The sequence below is a fragment of the Bubalus bubalis genome, chromosome 5 (genome assembly GCF_019923935.1).
Source record: "Bubalus bubalis isolate 160015118507 breed Murrah chromosome 5, NDDB_SH_1, whole genome shotgun sequence".
Lineage (NCBI taxonomy): Eukaryota > Metazoa > Chordata > Mammalia > Artiodactyla > Bovidae > Bubalus > Bubalus bubalis.
Genome location: NC_059161.1, coordinates 118,005,006 through 118,022,242, shown reverse-complemented (window position 1 = coordinate 118,022,242; position 17,237 = coordinate 118,005,006). Strand labels below are relative to the sequence as shown.

General features: G+C 53.7%; 1 protein-coding gene across 10 annotated transcripts in view; it reads right to left on the bottom strand.

Annotated features, from left to right (window-relative positions):
• Window positions 1-4,319: 4,319 nt before the first annotated feature.
• The window catches only part of CD6 (CD6 molecule), a 45,586-nt gene continuing 32,668 nt past the window's right edge, over window positions 4,320-17,237 (bottom strand). Inside the window, exons 3-13 of one of the 10 annotated variants that reach the window (XM_006061710.4) lie at window positions 16,483-16,833; window positions 15,622-15,933; window positions 14,602-14,904; window positions 13,058-13,123; window positions 10,238-10,378; window positions 9,794-9,889; window positions 8,445-8,567; window positions 6,796-6,867; window positions 6,309-6,572; window positions 5,922-6,026; window positions 4,320-5,413 (exon numbers count right to left, since the gene is read on the bottom strand). In XM_006061710.4, coding sequence (XP_006061772.2) covers window positions 5,349-5,413; window positions 5,922-6,026; window positions 6,309-6,572; window positions 6,796-6,867; window positions 8,445-8,567; window positions 9,794-9,889; window positions 10,238-10,378; window positions 13,058-13,123; window positions 14,602-14,904; window positions 15,622-15,933; window positions 16,483-16,833 — 1,898 coding nt within the window. In that variant the 3' untranslated portion in view covers window positions 4,320-5,348. Of the gene's footprint in view, window positions 5,414-5,906; window positions 6,027-6,308; window positions 6,573-6,795; window positions 6,868-8,444; window positions 8,568-9,793; window positions 9,890-10,237; window positions 10,379-13,057; window positions 13,124-14,601; window positions 14,905-15,621; window positions 15,934-16,482; window positions 16,834-17,237 lie in introns of all 10 variants that reach the window. The other 9 variants (XM_025286442.3, XM_006061712.4, XM_006061711.4 and 6 more) reach the window with 9 other exon arrangements.

Genomic DNA, 17,237 nt, shown 5'->3' with positions numbered 1-17,237 from the left:
ATCCTTGTCCAAATCATAGAATCCTTCCCCATCCCTGAGTCCCAGACACCAGAGCTCCATGGCTACCTCTCAAACCCATCTCCACATTGCAGCAGTCATCTTTCTAGAGCATCCATCTCATTAGATCAGTTTCCTGCCTTAGAAACTACTCAGGATCCCCCAGTGCCTCTAGAACAATGACCAAAATCCTGGGCAAGTGTCACAGACCCTCTGAGATGCTCTGCAGTGGCCTTTTCCACTTATGCATTCCCTTCCCTCCGGGCTTCAGCCAGCATTCACCACACATTGTCATTATCTTCTCTGTCCAGCAAACTCCTATACCTCCTTCAATAGCCTATTCATTTGTTCCCTTTTTGTCATGCTATCCCCAACAAATTTTGGTTGTTCTGGTGGCTTCTTTTCCTCTGTTCACATGGCCCTTGGTAGCAAAGTGCTGGAATCCTGAATGAGGCAGAGGTTGTATGCCTGAGTAGCACATGGGACACAACTTGATTATGGTCAATGTTACTTTTGACAAATCCCTTGAAAAGTTAAAGAAGCAAAGTGCTTAGAAGTGTGTATAGAATGCCCTTTTTTCATAAGGATGTGGGGCGGTGGGGGGAATCAAGAGGTATTCCTATTTGCTGGTGTTTGAACCAGAGAAATAATAGCATTTACTTGGGGTCTGGGTTGGGGAGAGGGTAGAAGGTGGGTAACAAGATTTTAATGATATGCATTTTTATGTTGTTTGGAATTTTGAACCATGTGAATATATTTACTATTTAAAAGAAGGAAGGAAAAGTGAAAGGAAGGAAGGAAGAAGGGAAGAAAGAAGGAAGGGGAAAGAAAATACAAGCTCCCACAGGAAGGTTCCTGCATTTCAGTCTTCCATTGCTGCCTCCAGCCTAGATGGAGGCAGGTTGGATCAACAGAGAAGCTTCGGGCTTTCATTTCAGGCCCATCACGTATGAAAAATGTGAATCATTAGCAACTGAGATCCCATCCAGTGTGGCAAGATGCCACACTCAGGGAATGATTTCAGGGTCTGAGAGAACAGAGTCCTGGCTGCCACATCTCTCCTGCCTCCTGGGTACTTGTTCACTGAGGGATGTGCTGCGTTCCTTGTTCTTTTTCTTTCTCTTTTGCTGCTGAGTAGAGACATTTAAGTTCCTGTGGTTTTAAGTGTGCCCATGATGCGCCCCCACTGTGCAGGGTGGTGGTTTCACCTCGGGGCTTTGCAGTCAGGTAGAAAAGTTGTACTACCTGCCAAGCTGTGTGACCTCTTGCTAATCACTTAACCTCTCTGGTCTGGGCCCCAGTTTCTTTATTTATAAATTAGAAAGGATACTAACTTCTCAGAGAACTCTTACGAGGATTATAAGAAATAATACATGCTTGGCACATAGTAAGTGCCACTCACTGTCATCTTTATCACCATCATCGTCACCGCCACCACACCCATGGGATATACTGCAGTTACTGATCCCTGTGTCTGTCTCCCTCAGGGAAGGCCTGGGTTTCATTCCTCTCTGTGCCCCAAGGCCAGCATAGAGTCTGTTGCCTATGGTGCCCAGACTGTGAGTTATCCCATCCCTGAGTTTAGCATCCAAGCATCCAGCAGGTACCTCGGCTGCCGGTGGACAGACAGGCTGGTGTCTCCAGATCTCAGAGCTCAGCTGGTGCTCTGTAACCAGCAGTGTGGCTCCAGGCGGGTACAGGGACAGGTTTCTGTCGGAAGTGTCATGGTTAATGCTCAGACTCTGAAGTCAGACGGCATGTACTGAAATCCTAGCTCTGCCACTTTTTGGCTGTGTGACTTGGACATTTTACTTAACCTCTCTGGGCCTCAGTTTTCTCTTCTATGAAAGAGAGTTGATGTGAAAACTGGTGGTCTTCAGCCTCTTCTCTTCACAGACTGGGCCAGCCTCTACCTTGAAAGACACCCAGTTTCTTGCTCTGTCTTTGCTTATGCGATGCCTTCAACTTGGAATGCTCATCCGTCTCCACTCCCATGGCTAACTCCTACCATCTTTTATGACCCAGCTCAGCATCACTTCCCCAGAAAGCCTTCTAGGATGGCCACCCTCCAACAGGGACAGGGGCTCTCCTGGGCCCCATGCGTTCCCTGTGCCTCATTCTTTCCCTGTGCTCGCAGAGCTGGAAAATTGCTGGAACGCCTCCATTTCAGATATAGCCCCTCCTCCAAATCAGTGTTTCTGAAACTGGGATTCAGGTCCCCATCCACTTAACATCTTTGTATTTCTTCTCCCAAATCCTTGAGGTATATACAGGGTAAGGTCTCTAAAGTGTGTGTGTGTGTTAGTCACTTCGTTGTGTCCGACTTCTTGCCACCCCATGGACTGTAACCCTCTAGGCTCCTCTGTCCGTGGGATTTCCCAGGCAAGAATATTGGAGTGGGTTGCCATTCCCTTCTCCAGGGGATCGTCCCATCCCAGGCATCGAACCTAAGTCTTCTGCATTGCAGATGGATTCTTTATGATCTGAGCTACCAGGGAAGCCTGGTCTCTAACAAGTGGAGGGTAACGTGTGTAGGGCTTCCCTGGTGGCTCAGTGGTAAAGAACCTGTCTGCCAATGCAGGAGACATGACTTTGATCCCTGGGTCAAGAAGATCCACTGGAGAAGAAAATGGCAACCCACTCCAGTATCCTTGCCTGGAGAATTCCATGGAATAGAGGGTAGCGCACTTGATTATGATGGAGACTCCCCTGCCAGGCTTCCACTCCTCCTGGTCAGTGCGGGATGTCGTTCATCCCAGCCTCTTCAGTTGCAGCTCAAGGTCTGACTCTGTAAGGAATGGTCTGAGTGCCCTGGAGGCATAGAGATGGGGGAAGGGTCTTCCCTGGGAGGAGCTCCCCTCACCCAGCCCAGAAGCAGGAGGGCTTGTGGGTCATGACACCAGCCCTCAAAAAGTCCCTGCCACGTGTGACCCTGGTGGTCCCAGGCTGCCTGAAGGCTGGGAGAGAGCAAGGGAGACATGTCTCACAGTTTCCCAATTTCTCTGAGACTGGTGTGTGTGTGTGTGTGTGTGTGGAAAGGAGGGGCCCGAGGATAGGGAGGTGGCCCTGGTGAGAAAAGAGGGAGAACGCAGAGGTAGCACCCTCTCCCTGTCTGAGCCCCAAGGGACAATGCCTGGGAGGGGTCAGGGCCAAAGTGTGAGTCGGCCACTAACTCTCTGAGTGACCCTGGACAAGTCCCTTCCCCTGGGAGGGCTCAACATCCCCACCTGTGAAATGAGAGTGAGACAAGTCTCCTCCAGCACCAATGCACTAAGACCCCATGAAGACCACGAGAGGGGTCTTCTCATACCCTCCTCCTTCTTTCACAGAAATCTCTCGCCTCTACTGGCGAAGCTACCCATTCGATTCATCTATTGCCAATAGGGAACATCTATTGCCAAGCTTCTAACCTTGCCACCACCTATGTGGTGCCTTCTGCTGCCATGGACTCGGACGAACTTTATAGCAAAGGCTCAGAGATGTTGAGTGACTTGCCAGAGGCCACACAGCCAGGACAGTGTGGAGCTAGGATTTGAACCTTAGCTGTCTGCCAAAAAAAGCTTTCTACAAACCGACCTGGGAGTCTGACCCCGCCCACCCCAGCACTGGCTCCTCCCCTAGGAATCCCCCACCGCCCCAGAAGGGTTCAGAGGGCCTGAAGAGGGGGCCCCTTCACAGCAGCAACCACATCCTGTGACGGTTGCCCTGGAGAGTGCCAGCTTTCTCTGCACCTCTGGGACAGGTGAACAGGAAACAGGCCTGCCCAGCCGCTCAGTGCAGGAGCCACTGAGTGGCCTTCTGCTCCGTCCCCTGGCTCTGGGAGCACTCAGAGGAAATCTGACCCCAGCCATCTCCCCGAAGGCAGAGCTGGGCATTCACTGGTGCAGCTGGGCTAACACCTCAGCCTCTGAGCAGCCTGGGATCCATGCCTTTTCCAGGCAGGTCTGAGGTAAAATCTACTCGTCCTCCCCTGCCTCAGAAGCTTTTGGAAGCCAGATCAAAATTTGTCCCACTGGGGGACAGTGTCCCCCTGGCCCCACTGATCCAGGGCTGGTTGGCAGATCAGGGAGGCAGGTGATATGAACTCACAGGTGTCCGTCCATCTCCTCCAGGAGAGCAGGCCCTGTGTCTGCTGTACCCCTAGCACTTTTCACGGTGCCGGGCCACAGTACATTTCCAATTTGCCCTGACATTTCCACCTCAGTGGACAGAGCTGTCCTCACCCAACACACACACACAACACACACACACACATACATGTACACACATACACACACAGCCTGAGTTCTGTGAGTTCAAGGACTTGTCACTGCATGCCCCAGTCTCATTCAGCAATGAGTTTAATCTTGGGATACTCAGAACAGGACACCAGAAGCTGGCTCTGAGCCCTCAAGCCTCTCCCTGGAGGCTGCCTGGACACGTTTACAGCTCCAGGAGTGACGTTGATGACAACGTTCATCGGGGACGCTCCCATCAATCCAAGCAGACAGGTGGGGACCGAGGACCTAGTGCAGCCTCCGGGCCCCTCCTGGAAGACGTCTCTGTGCTTCTGCCCCCACGGGGGCTGGGCCCCACTCTGGGCCTCTGGGAATAGAGGTGAGGCCTGGACAGGACCATCTTTGTAAACTGTAGGAGGCTCAGAATAAGAATCCGCTGCCCAGGGATGGTCACTGCAGAACAGGGCTGTGTCCCTGGTGGGCTCCAAGCATCTCTAGAGGCAGGGCTGGCCTCTAGCCCCAGCCCCGGTGGTTGGGGAGGGGCAGTCATCCTGATTGCTGTCAGTTGGCTGTGCCCAGGACGGCTGGACTCCTTGCTGGATGCAGGTACCAACCTGAGCTTAGCCTGGGTCAGCTGGTGCCCCCCTCCCCAAGCCCCAGCACCCCCCTATCAGAGCAACACCAGCCCAACAGCTCCTGCATGTGAGGCTCCCCTGCCCCCAGCAGTACCTTTGAACCCTGAGTTGTCAGACACTCAGGCAACCAAAGCCCCAGACACACGAGAACTGGAAGGGGCCCCAGGAATCATCCAGCCTAGCCCCTCCACATGCCCTGCCAAGAACTGGCCCAGACTCTGCTGTTGCTCACCCCCAAGGCAGAGAGCTCACTACCTCTCAGGGGTAGTGCCTGTGGTGCCCTGGGGCTGCTGTTTGGGCTGGAGGAGGGCTGTGCTAGTAGGTTCTGTTGATGGATGGAGGCTAAGCTGTAAGAGGTGTGGACTTTCCTTTCCTGTCTCCAGGGGAGGACTATCAGCCCCTTGGGGATGATCGGGGAGGATGAGGGGTGGGGCATGGAGCAGAGGGAGTGTGCAGAGCAGGAGTCTGGAGAGAGGGAGCACACAGAGCTGAACCCGGGCTAGGCTGCTCCGATATCATCATATTCTTCATCAGAGGAGGAGTCAGGCTGGGGAGCATGGGACCCTGTGTGAAAGGGAGGCTCAGGTCAGCGAGAGGCCCAGTCATTACCCCTGCTGAGCAGGGACAGAGCTGAGCAGATCTGGACCCACATCATTCTCCCCCATGATGCTATATGAGACCATCTTATCATCTTGTTCATGATTACTGCCCTCGATAGAATGTCAGTCCTGAAAGCAGAGTCTTGTAGAGCAGGGTTGTGGTCCCTAAGTGCTGGGAGCCACTCTGTGACCGCCATCTCCCCCATGGGGCCATCTGGCTGCTTCTGCTTGAATGCTTCCACTAATGGGGAGCTCACTTCCTATCAAGGTAGTCTCTTTGAATCTCTCTCCATCCCACCTTCATTCATTTTCTCTACCTCCTCAAATTCTTTATTGTTAAAAAAAAAAAAAAAACTCATTACTTTTCTTCTTTTCCCCTTGAGCTGATGTATCCAGAGCTCCTCCATTAATCCACCCTCCAGTCCCTCTCCGTGTCCCCTCCCAGGATCCTTCCTCACCGCCGCCACTGGCACCTGGACATCCAAACTGCTCAGCAGAAAGGGGCTGGGGCGGCCGCTGGTAGTTCTGGTACCACTCGCCAGAGGAGGTGCTGGAGCTGTCATCAGCTGAGGGCCCTGCTGGAAAACCCCAGGCCAGTCACCCTCTGCCAGGCTAGTTCACAAAGTGCCAGAGCTAGAAGGCCCTCAAGACGCGGTAAAGTCCTCAGCTTGACAACTGAGGAAACAAAGGCCCAGAGAAGGCGAGAAACTTGTCCACAGTCACAAAGCAAGTGGCTGCTGAGCGGGGACTAGAATCCTGAATTCAGCCTGGCTCAGGGCTTCCAGCTTTACACTTCCTCCAGTCGGGTCCCACATAGGATAGGAGGCTGGAGGAGGTACACAGCCCTGGGCCTACCTTACCTGGAATAGTTGCCTGGGAGCCAGCCAGCTCCAAGTTGGGGGGCTGCTCCAGGAGGGGGTTCCTCTCTGATGAAAACACTTGAGAGCTCCACAGAGGTCGCTTGCTGTTGGGGCTATTACAGTACATCTCCCCCGAAGATGTGCTGGAGCTGCTTTTGCTCCTTGGAGGATGTAGAGGAGGGTCCAGGGAGGGAGGGTCTGCAATGCAGTGTTCAAGGTTGGCAGGTGGGACCTCGGAGGCATGCACCTCTTCCAGTCCTGGGCCTGAAAAAGAGAATGGTGATCAAGAAGATGCAGTGCAGCAAGAGGGCTTTAAGTTAGACCTGAGAAAGAACTTACTGCCAATGGGAATTGGTTAAAGTCAGGAAGGACCTGTTGAGGGAGATTGCACTGATGCTTCTTGAAGTGAGTGAGCTGCTAGGTCCGGAGGCAGTGCTGGAATCCTAGTCACCTCCCTCCCTCCACATCCCTCCCCAGGCTGACTCACCTTCCTCCAGGGGGGGCATCTGGAACCTGTTCTGCTGGGCCTCCTCCTCTGTGAAGCGGTGCCGCTGGGAATCTACAAGCAGAGGTGGCGGTGAGGAAGGAGGTGGGGAAGCCTCCACCTCCTTGTCCAGAGGAGCCCAGAGCAGAGGCTGGTGTTCTGTGGGATTCAGGAGGCTGAACAGGGCAGGAGGACCACCCTGACATATGGAGGGGCTTAGTCTCTTTCATCTGATCCCAGGCTCACATCCTAATCCAGGCAGACCTTGAACCTCAATCTTAAACCAGCCCGGGGACAGGCTGCTTCTGGCCAGAAAGTGGAGCTTTCCCAGAGTGGAAGCCGAGGGTCTGGAATCTGCATCCTGGGCTGTGGTACCTCCATTTCAGAATCAGAGAGATGCAGATTCACAGCATCTTAAGGACTTGAGTGTCATGAATCTGGGAGTCAGCTCTTTCAAACGTGTTACTACTGACTTTTAGTCTCGGTGTCATATTAATAGCATTTTGGACTTCCGGTCTTTGATCTTACATGACTGGGCTCAGAATCTCAGATTCTAAGGACACTCATCTCTGTGGCTCCCCAAGGTTGGTCCATGGCCCCTCAGACTGGAATCACCCACCTTGCCTCTCCAGAGGCCCTGGTTCAGCTGGGGGTCCTGGGGGAGGCAAAGATGGCTGCTGTCCCCAGTGTCCATCCTGCCCACCATGCAGTAAGAGATCTCTGGCCTTCATCTGGACACTCAGCTGCCCAGGACAAGAGCTTTGTCTCCCTGCCTCTCTTGTAGCTGCTGGGTTTAAGTTCTGGCAGGTAGAAAGTGAGTGGGAGCCGTGTGGGTGTCCCTGGCATGCTGCTTTACAGGTGGGGCATGCCTTGCCTCCCATTCCCTCGGTCTAGAATGCAGACATGGCAGTGAGCCATTCTGGACAATGAGGACAAGGCAATGTCTTAGGGACTGCAGAGCAGCAAGAAAGGAGCCTGGGCCCCTCCAGCTTATCCGGATGATGTCATTTGGAGGCTGTGTCCCACACAAACAAACTCTCATCCTAGCTTATAAAGTAGGTCCCGGGTGGGGCTCAGGAAATTTTGATGAGCCCCCAAGGGATTCACGATAGCTGTGAGAGTCTCTGCTTTCCTCCGACCTCCTTGCATCACGTGGGCTCTGCCTGAGCACTGTTTTTCTTCCTCCTACATCCCCAGCAGGCAGAGAGCAGAGCTGGAGAAGCCAGCTAAGGGGTGCGAGCTGGGCTCATGGTGGAGGTGGGAGAGGAGGTGAGATTGAAGGAGCAGAATGGGACACAGAAGGGGTGTGAGCGTGCGAGAAGCCATCTGAACCGGAGTCCCTCATCTCGTACAGAGATGCAGCCACATTTAGGTGAATGTCGACGGACTGATTTTGAGACCCTGCATGGTCACAAACACCAGAGAAAAGGTAATCCAAGGGGAAATGCCTTGAGATGTCTCCAGGGTCACAACACACTTGGAAAACATCAGTGCAGGACCACTGAGAGTCAGTCCAGTGGTCACAACAACGGAGGTGCCACCCTCGACATGCAGGAGTCACTAGGGGGGAACCTAATGCAGTTCCCCAGCCAGCTGGGCCCTCTGCCTGGAGCGGGAAGGTGGGCCCTCGGAAGTCGGGCCCAGGCACTCACTGTAGAAGGTGGTCAGGGCCACAGGAGGCTGGGTTCTGAAGTCATAGTGCTCATAGTCTGAGTCCGAGCTGGAATTCGAGTCTTCGGGGGGCGGGGCCTGGACCTGGATGGGCAGCTTGGGAACTGGGGAGAGAACAGAGTGGGGGCATAGCAAGGCAGAGCACAGAAAGGAGCAGAGAGAGGCGGCAGGCAGCATGGATGGTGGGGACCAGAGACGGAGGGGCGGGGAGCATGCCAGGCAGCCCACCTTGTGCAAGACTGTCAGGCCTGGCTTGTCTAAGCTCCCCCCATCCATTTCAAACACAGGGAACTAAATAACAATTTTTTTTTAATTTAACAAACACATAGTAGTCACTACATGCCAGGCACTATTCCAACATTTACAAATATTGGGATATCCAAAAATTTCATCTGGGTTCTTCCATAAGATCTTACAGAGGGCTTCCCAGGTGGCTCAATGGTAAAGAATTTGCCTGCCAATGCAGGAAATCTAATGGAAAAAAAAAACCCTAATGAACTTTTTGGTCAACCCAATATTGTCTCATTTAGTGCTCATAATAACTCTGTGAGGCAGCTACGTTAGGGTCCCCATTTTACAGCTGGGGAAACTGAGGCACAGAGAGAGTCTCACATAGCCCAGAGAAGAGGCAGCGTGGCTCTTAATCTCTACACCATGATATTCAGTGAGTGGCTGCTCTGGGCTTACCCTTGTGCTAGGTTCTGTGTTCATATTCTCTTCTCAAATATATGGATCCTGTGTGCAAAGAATCTTTATAATATTTCTCTGAGTTTTGTATTGGTTTTGTGTCATCAAACTCTTTCAAATAAAGGTGATTTAATACATTCATAATGCCATGGGATTAAACTCGAACTCCTTCACAAGACTTTGAAGAGATATACATCAGTATATCATTAAAGATGGATGACTGATTCCTTTTTTTATTTGGAAAATATGAAATACAGTTATGTTCCAGGAAAACTTTGATGGGGCTCTGCAGACAGGCTGATTCTGGGCAGACTATTAGAAGAGGTGATGATGTCACAAACCTACTGGCCAATTAGCAGAACAGAGCTCTCCTTGAGAACTAAGGTCCAAAATGCCTTGGGCCTGTTTTGGTCCAGAATTCAAAAGCCTAGAGCTCTAGAATGAGTGCACTGGAAAGTCATCTGCCCATTGAGGCCCAGACTGAGGCTAGATTTGTTCAAGGTCCCGTGAGCATGCGTGGGCTGGTCCAGGTCTCTTCTCCAGCTGGGGCACTGCTTTGACCTAAGCAGTACTGACCCTCCAAAAAGTATTCCCTTTTTGTCCTCCCCTGCCCTCCCCAACCCCAGGACAGGTGACATCCTACCTTCTTTGGCGATGGTGATGGGGACCTCTTGATAGTTTTCCATCCCTGCCGGGGTGGTGGTGGGTGAGTGCTGGTGGTTTACCACAGCGGGGAGGGCTGAGGGAGGGGAGGCAGAGATTCTACAAGTCACTTTTTGTGCCTTTCCAGTCTTCCTGGTTCTTTTCTGATAGAGACACTTCCCTCCCACCTTCCCCGTCCCCATATGCCCCTAAACACACACACATACAATGTGGTCCTCCCGTGGACCACTTCTGAAGGGCATGCTGGGAAAATCCTTCCCATCAGGAGGTGCTTCTTGGGACCAGGGCTGGATGGCCATTGCTGGATCACCTTCACTCCTGCTGGCGACCCCCATGGCTCACGTCCCCCTGGGAAGACTGCACCTCAGGTCTGCTTGTTTTCATCCCTGGGCATCTCCTGTGGCTCCCAGGACTCTGCACCTACCGTATTTTCCTTTCATTCTCAAGAGGATGATGGCTATGAAAACAAGTGAGATGAGAAGGAGAATTCCCAGAACGATGCAGGGGATGAGGAGCATTAGCTCTCGAGATTCCCAGTCCTTCGTTTTCACCATCACAGAAGAGTCTGGAAGAAAGAACCCCAAATCAGGGAGAAAGAGGAATGGACATGGACTTTTCCTTGTCTATTTTACCTCTCCTTCCTCTCTGCACCTGACCCACTTCCCTTTTGGACCTCTCCTCTTCCTCCCTTCTTTTTTTCCGATTTTCCGATCTGCTTTTAGGTGCCTGGTATATAGTGTGTGTTCAGTCATGTCTGACTCTTTGTGACCCCCCTGGACTATAGCCCACCAGGCTCCTCTGTCCATGGGATTTTTCAGGCAAGAATACTGGAGTGGGTTGCTATCTTCTCCTCCAAGGGATCTTCCCAAGTGAAGTCGCTCAGTTGTGTCCAATTCATTGTGACCCCATGGACTATAACCCGACAGACTCCTCCGTCCATGGGTTTCTCCAGGCAAGAATACTAGAGTGGGTTACCATTTCCTTCTCCAGGGGATCTTCCCAACCCAGGGATCAAATCCAGGTCTCCTGTACTGCAGGCAGACTCTTTACCATCTGAGCCACCAGGGGCTCCTGGGATCTTCCCAACCCAGGGATCAAACCCACATCTCCTGTGTCTCTAACATTAGCAGGCAGATTCTTTATCACTGCACCACCTGGGAAGCCCATCTGGTATATAGTAGGTGCCTGAGAAATGCATACTGAGTGAGTCATTGAATTAAACTTTCTCCTGGCCACCAGCCCACATGGATCTGTCTCTGCTCAATTATCACTGAGCACCCACAATGTGCCAGGCACTAGACCTGAGGAGACAAATAGGACAGTAGCGTCACAGGCCTTGAGGGTCTCTGTCTCTGTCTAATGGGAAGATGGATGGACAAGCTGACTCAGTCCAATTCAGTGAGATGCCTGGTGTGATGAAGGTACGGACAGGCGTGCATCCCTCCAAGCGACACTGATTCTCTGTGGGTTAGACCACGGCTGGATTCCCAGAGAAGGTGGTTCTGAGCCTCTGCAGGCAGGGAACAGATCATCAGGAGAGAGAGAGATCTTCCCTTGGCCCAGATGCATCCCCCCTACTGGAGGTGCACTCCCTGAGGGCAGGAGTGAGGGCCAGAACTCCAGAACTTCCGCCCCTGAAGCCCTGGTGTGACTGTTTGCCTTCCCCTCCCTCCTGGCCCCACCCCTGCTGAAAATAACGCAGAGCAGAGAATGGATGGAGGCCACAATGAAACTCTAACCCTCATCACCCCAGAGACATGAAGCATCTCCTGCTCAGTGCAGAAGGCCTGGGGTGTGCAGACTGCAGGGCTGGAGGAAGGGGAGTGACAGTAACATGGGAGGCTGGGGGGATGAGCTCACCCAGGCCCCCTGACTGGCAGCAGTGTCTGCTCCCACTAGGAGGATCACCCCTCTCTCCATCCTCACTTTCTCCCCTCCTCTTGAAAATGGAGCAGTTTGGGCCAGGGTGGGAACTGGATATAGCAGCAGGAATAAGGTGCAAGGGAAAGACTGGGTTGGGGGTCTGGGGGAGACCTGTGAACATGAGCCAAGAGCGTCAGGGGCTGAAGGAGGGGCTGCTGGATCATGGGCTGGAGTGTGGTCCTTGGAGAATAGGTCTCCATAAGTGCTTTGCTCCTCTGAGGGTAGCGGTACCCCAACCTCAGTAATTAAAAGTGTGAGAGGGTACGTGTAGGGGTCCTGACAGGAGCTCACCCTAAAGCTTTTCATTCCCTCTCTGTGCCCTTATCCATAGCCAGTTTCTCTGGCAGGACTTGATGGCCTTCTGTCCCCTCCCCAAGCTACCCATTGCCTCTGGAGAGGATCTGAAAGAGGGAGCCAGGAGCAGAGTGAGGAGTAAGCCTATGAATGAGGGCTGACCCCTGTGCTTATCCTGGAGCTGCCAAGGGGCTCCACAGCTGGACTAAATCAATAAACAAGAATAACTAATGTCCAGGTAGTGCTTACTGTGTACTGAGCCCTGTTGTGAAGTGTGCTCTTCACCGGAAACTCACAGCAACAATGCTAGGTGAGAAGTACTGTGATTCTCATCTTCATTTTGTAGTCTAGGATCTGAGGCTCAGAGAGGTTAAGAATTGCCCAGTATCACACAGCTAGCAAGAGGTACAGCTGAGAGTTGGGCCTCAGAAGTCGACTTCCATGATGACTAAGCTACACAGAGCTGGAGGACAGACCAAGTGTGGATTCGGAGTTCAGAGCCTCAGATGCAGGTTCCAGGCAACAGTGGCAGGCTGGCAATCCACCCTCTGAGCCTGAGCTGCTGCTTCTGTGTAAGGGTTTCGGGAAGACCTCCCCAGGGGGCTGCTGGGAGGATTAAAGGGTTGCGAAATAATGACAGTAAAGCCCTGGCCAGTGCCCAGCACATTATAAACACACTGGCTGCTACCCTAGGCGTCCCCCATCTCTGGCTGCTGTCAGATCAGCTCTGACTGTCTCCAGCTCTGTCCTCCTGCCCTACACGCGCTCTCGGAGAGTGGGAAGAGGACTCCTGCCCACAGAATGTCAGGATTCAGGGAACTGTGGAGCTGACATGCAGAGGCAGATGAAATGAGCAGAGCACAGAACACCCAGAGAGCCCAGGGACAGTTGGGGAGTCAAGTTCATTGTCTGGAGGTGGGGGATGGGGGACAGACCATCAGACCCCTCTCTCAGACACACACACACATACACACACCATGCAGGCATGCAAACAAGCTTCTGAAAAACTACCCCCAGGGATACTCACCCACAGTGACCGGCTGACCACTTGCAGGGACTTCAGTAATGGACAGATTGAGCAGACTCCGGGCACCTGTTAGAAAGCACCGCTCATTCACTCAGCACATGCACCCAAGCACCTGGGTGGCCGGGCTTTGTGCTAGAAAGTGGACAGGACAGACAAGTGGCCTGAAACTGGGGGCATGTTCCCACCGGGGCACATGGCTGAGTCCCACACCCCACAATAAAGAGGATCTGATGGATTAAAAGCAAGGATGATTCTTTGGTTAAAATAAAGGGCTAATGAAAGAATTAGCCCTTCCTTCTGTACAATCTGCTAGAGAACCCAAATATTTCCCCTTTCCATCTTGTATTGAGTTTGTTCTTCACACCTGCCTCAAGAAGTGGGAAGCTGACAGTCTCATCATTATCATAATCATTTGACTGGTAAGGGAGGGGGCTTACCACATTCCATAGTGGATACTGTCTGATTTCCTAGCTATTCTGTGCAATGCCTGGTATCAACATCTGCATATTCATGAATGAAGCCTCCCAGCTGGTAATCAGCAGAGCCGGAATTCATAGCCTGGTGTCTGAACTCCACAGAGATGCTGACACTGTGTTTGTTCAAGTCTAACGCTTTTGCTTCTTCACATTTTAACACCTCGGAAATAGGGGTGGTAATATCAATCAATTCAATTGATGGCATATCAAGAGTTTATTTTGGCAGCGTTTTTGTCCCCGATGGTGCATAAAAGAATAACTGTGAAAGTGAAAGTTGTTCAGTCGCATCCAACTCTTTGGGACCCCTTGGACTAGTTCATGGAATTCTCCAAGCCAGAATACTGGAGTGGGTAGCCATTCCCTTCTCCAGGGGATGGCTTCCTAACCCAGGAATCAAACCTAGGTCTCCCGCATCGCAGGCAGATTCTTTATCAGCTGAGCCACCAGGGAAGCCCAAGAATACTGGAATGGGGAGCCTATCCCTTTTCCAGTGGATCTTCCTGACTCAGGAATTGAACCGGGGTCCTCTGCATTGCAGGATTATTTACCAGCTGAGCTACCAGGGAAGCCCAATAACAGTGTGACTTATGATCAATGCCATCTTAGACTCGGTGAAACCCAATTCATAGAGCAGGTAGGAGGCTTTGCTGAAATACATACCAAGTCCCCAGGAATGCCTGGCACCTGATTAGGGCTCCAGACACTGTAGCCCTATTATTAGTGTCTTCTAATTTTTTTTTTTACAGTGATCACCAGCCCTAGGATAGTAAATTGATTTTGTTTCCTGAGCCAACTCCAGTCACTAGGGAACACTGCTTCATATATAATAATGCCTTAATAAAGATTGGATTCATGATTCTGGGGCTGTGTCAAGGATCTGGGGAAAAGAATACCTGATCAATACCGTGTACCCTGGGCACGGTAAGGGCCATGGTCCGTCTTATGCCAGTATTTGTCATTCCTGATCTAGCCCAAGCTCTCATCCTTGGGTTACAAGTTCTTAGGTTGTGGATTCAGATGGAATTCCTGGGGATGGGACAGTGGAGTGGGGAGGAGAAGGAGGGGTACCTGAGCAGAGGACCCTGGCTGCCTGGGACTGTCTGCAGAGGTTGGAGTTGTTGAACCGCCAGAAGCATTTGGAGAGGGTGGACTCCTTTCCCTTGCATGAGTAGAACATCTTGCCCGACAAGGAGTGGGGCAGCCCCTTGGGCACCCGGGCCACGGTCCCACAGCCCAAGTCCTGGCAGAGCACGTTGGCCTCTGAGTCGTACCACTCACTGTCACACACTGTGTTCCAGACCCCTCGGAAGTACACCTCCACCTGCCCCTCACAGGGGTCAGTGCCCCCGGTCAGGCGCCAGGACTGGTGCTCTGCAGGGGGTGCGGGGGGTCAGAGTCAGGTCAGGATCCTTTGGGTGGAAACCCCCACCAGCCCTGATCTACGGATGCAGACTCCCCAGAGCCAAGGGGTCTCCAGATGCTCTCCCTTCTGCCTCTGCACGCCCCTCTCGTCCACCCCGTCTGCTCTGGCTGACCCTGTGCTGTCTACATCTCTGCTGCTCAAAGCATGGTTCAAGGACTGGCAGCTTCGGCATCACCTGGGACCCTGTTAGAAATGCAGACTCTCAAGCCCTGCCTCAGACCTACTGACTCAGAATGTACCTTGGACAAGATTGCTCCTCCCTCTCCATTCTCGGGCACGAGAAGCCCTGGCTGGACCAGAACTTCATTCCTCATCAGGGGGCCGCTGACGGCCTCCTCATGGCCTCCCTGCCTCCAGCTCCCCTTGCTGCACTGAGCCAGGTGACCAACTGTCACTCAGGAAGAGCCTCGTCTCTAATGTCTCCCATTCCAGGAGGCGGGCAGGCTTCACCGTCCACCTCTGCGCTGTCTGCTGCCTCTTAACCCCACCTGGCTGCCTTTTGTAGGTCATGTGCCACTCTCTCTCCTGGATTATGTTTGTTTGGGTCTCACCTTCCCTTTGGACTGGGACCTCCCACGGGCAGGGTGGGTCTCTCCAGCACTCACGGAGGCCCAGCAGGCCTATAGTGAGTGCTGGATGACCCTGGTTCAGCATCACCCACTCACCTGAACACACCACTCCAGCATCCTCCTTGTGGCCACAGTACCCATTTCCGGGCAGCCCCGGGCAGTGCCACAGGTAGGTCTCCAACCCGGTGCAGTTCACTTGGTCCCAGTGGATGCGTCCTTGGCCAGGGGTGAAGTGCAAGCCGGGCAGGGCCTGGACGGCCCAGCCGCAGCCCAGCTGCCGGCACACCACGTGAGCATCGTCCAGGTCCCATGTGTCGTCACACACCGAACCCCACTGGCCGTGCTCCAGCATCTCCACGCGGCCCTCACATGGGCTGCCACCACCCACCAATTTCAAATCGCGTTTATCTGGGGATGGGAGGAGAATGGGTTTGGGGATTGGAGGAAAGAAGTAGAGGAAGGGAAGGGGTGAGAAGATTGTCGGGACTGGGCAGGGGAGTGTTTCCCCAGGGTTGTAGACCCAGGGAGAGGGGCTTGAGAAGACTGGCTGTCAAAGCTGGAGACCTGGGGCTGGGGAGCCAGTGGGAGGGGCTAGTAGCCTGGTGGGCGGTACTGAGGAATCTCTCTGGGCTGCGTGGGCAGGCTGAGGGGCAGACTAGTGGGTAGGGCTAGAGACCCGGTGGGCGGGGCCTGAAAAGCCTGGGGAGCGGAAGAGCTGAGATGCTGGGAACCTGGCGTGTTTATGTACTAGGGGCTAGGGGCGCTGCTGGCGCCTCCGGTGTTGGAACCAGTTGTATAGTTGTATTTGCGTCGCTGGTGGGTGGGGTTTCAGTTCAGAGGGCGATGCTTGGGCCCAGGGGCTAGAACTGAGGACAGGAGGGAGGGGCAGGGGCCGAAGGCTTGGGAGGTGGGACGGGCAGGGGGCCTGGCGGCCGGTGCGGGTTGGTCCGCTCGTACCTGTACAGTTGACCTGGGCAGGCCACTCGTCGCTGTGGCAGTCGCGCTCCACCACCTTGCAGCTCAGCCATTCGGGGCCGCTGCACTGGACGGCAGGGGCCAGGACCCCTGTGGTGTTCGGGGCCCAGCTGGCGTTCCCCGCGGCTGCCCAGGGCGGCGGCTCCGGGGTCTGCAGGACCGGCAGTTCCAGCGGGTGAGCCCGGCCACAGTCCAGCGAGCTGCACAGGGCGTGGGAGGCATCGAGCTCCCAGAGCGCCCGGCACACGGGCTGCCACGACTCCCGGAACCAGACCTCCACTGTCCCGTCGCAGCGGGTGCTCCCATTCACCAGACGGACCTGGAGTCGCTCCCCTGGAAGCGCCAGACATCAGCTGAGCCTCGGCAGATGCTGATGCTGCTGACCCCAGGGATGGAAGGGGGTGGAGGGGCGCGGACAGCGGCCAAGGGCTTCACCACGGATCTGCTGCTTAACCTTGGACGGTCCCCTACTCGCTCTGGGCCTCAGCCTTCCTGTCTGCAAAATGGGGGCTGGGCTGGCTCCTCCCCTGACCCTTTGATCCTCCTTACAATCAGGAGAGGGTAGGGCCGAAGGTGATTAGAGGTTAAGATGAGTTAACGCTGGGGTGTCCAGTCCCGCAAACTCTTCTCTCTTGCCTCTGCCTCCAGAGTCACCTTGTGTGAAAGGTGGTTGTGGGCTCAGAGACACCCCCATCCCTCCTCCCCTTCCCCACCCCCACCTCCTCCCAGTACTATGG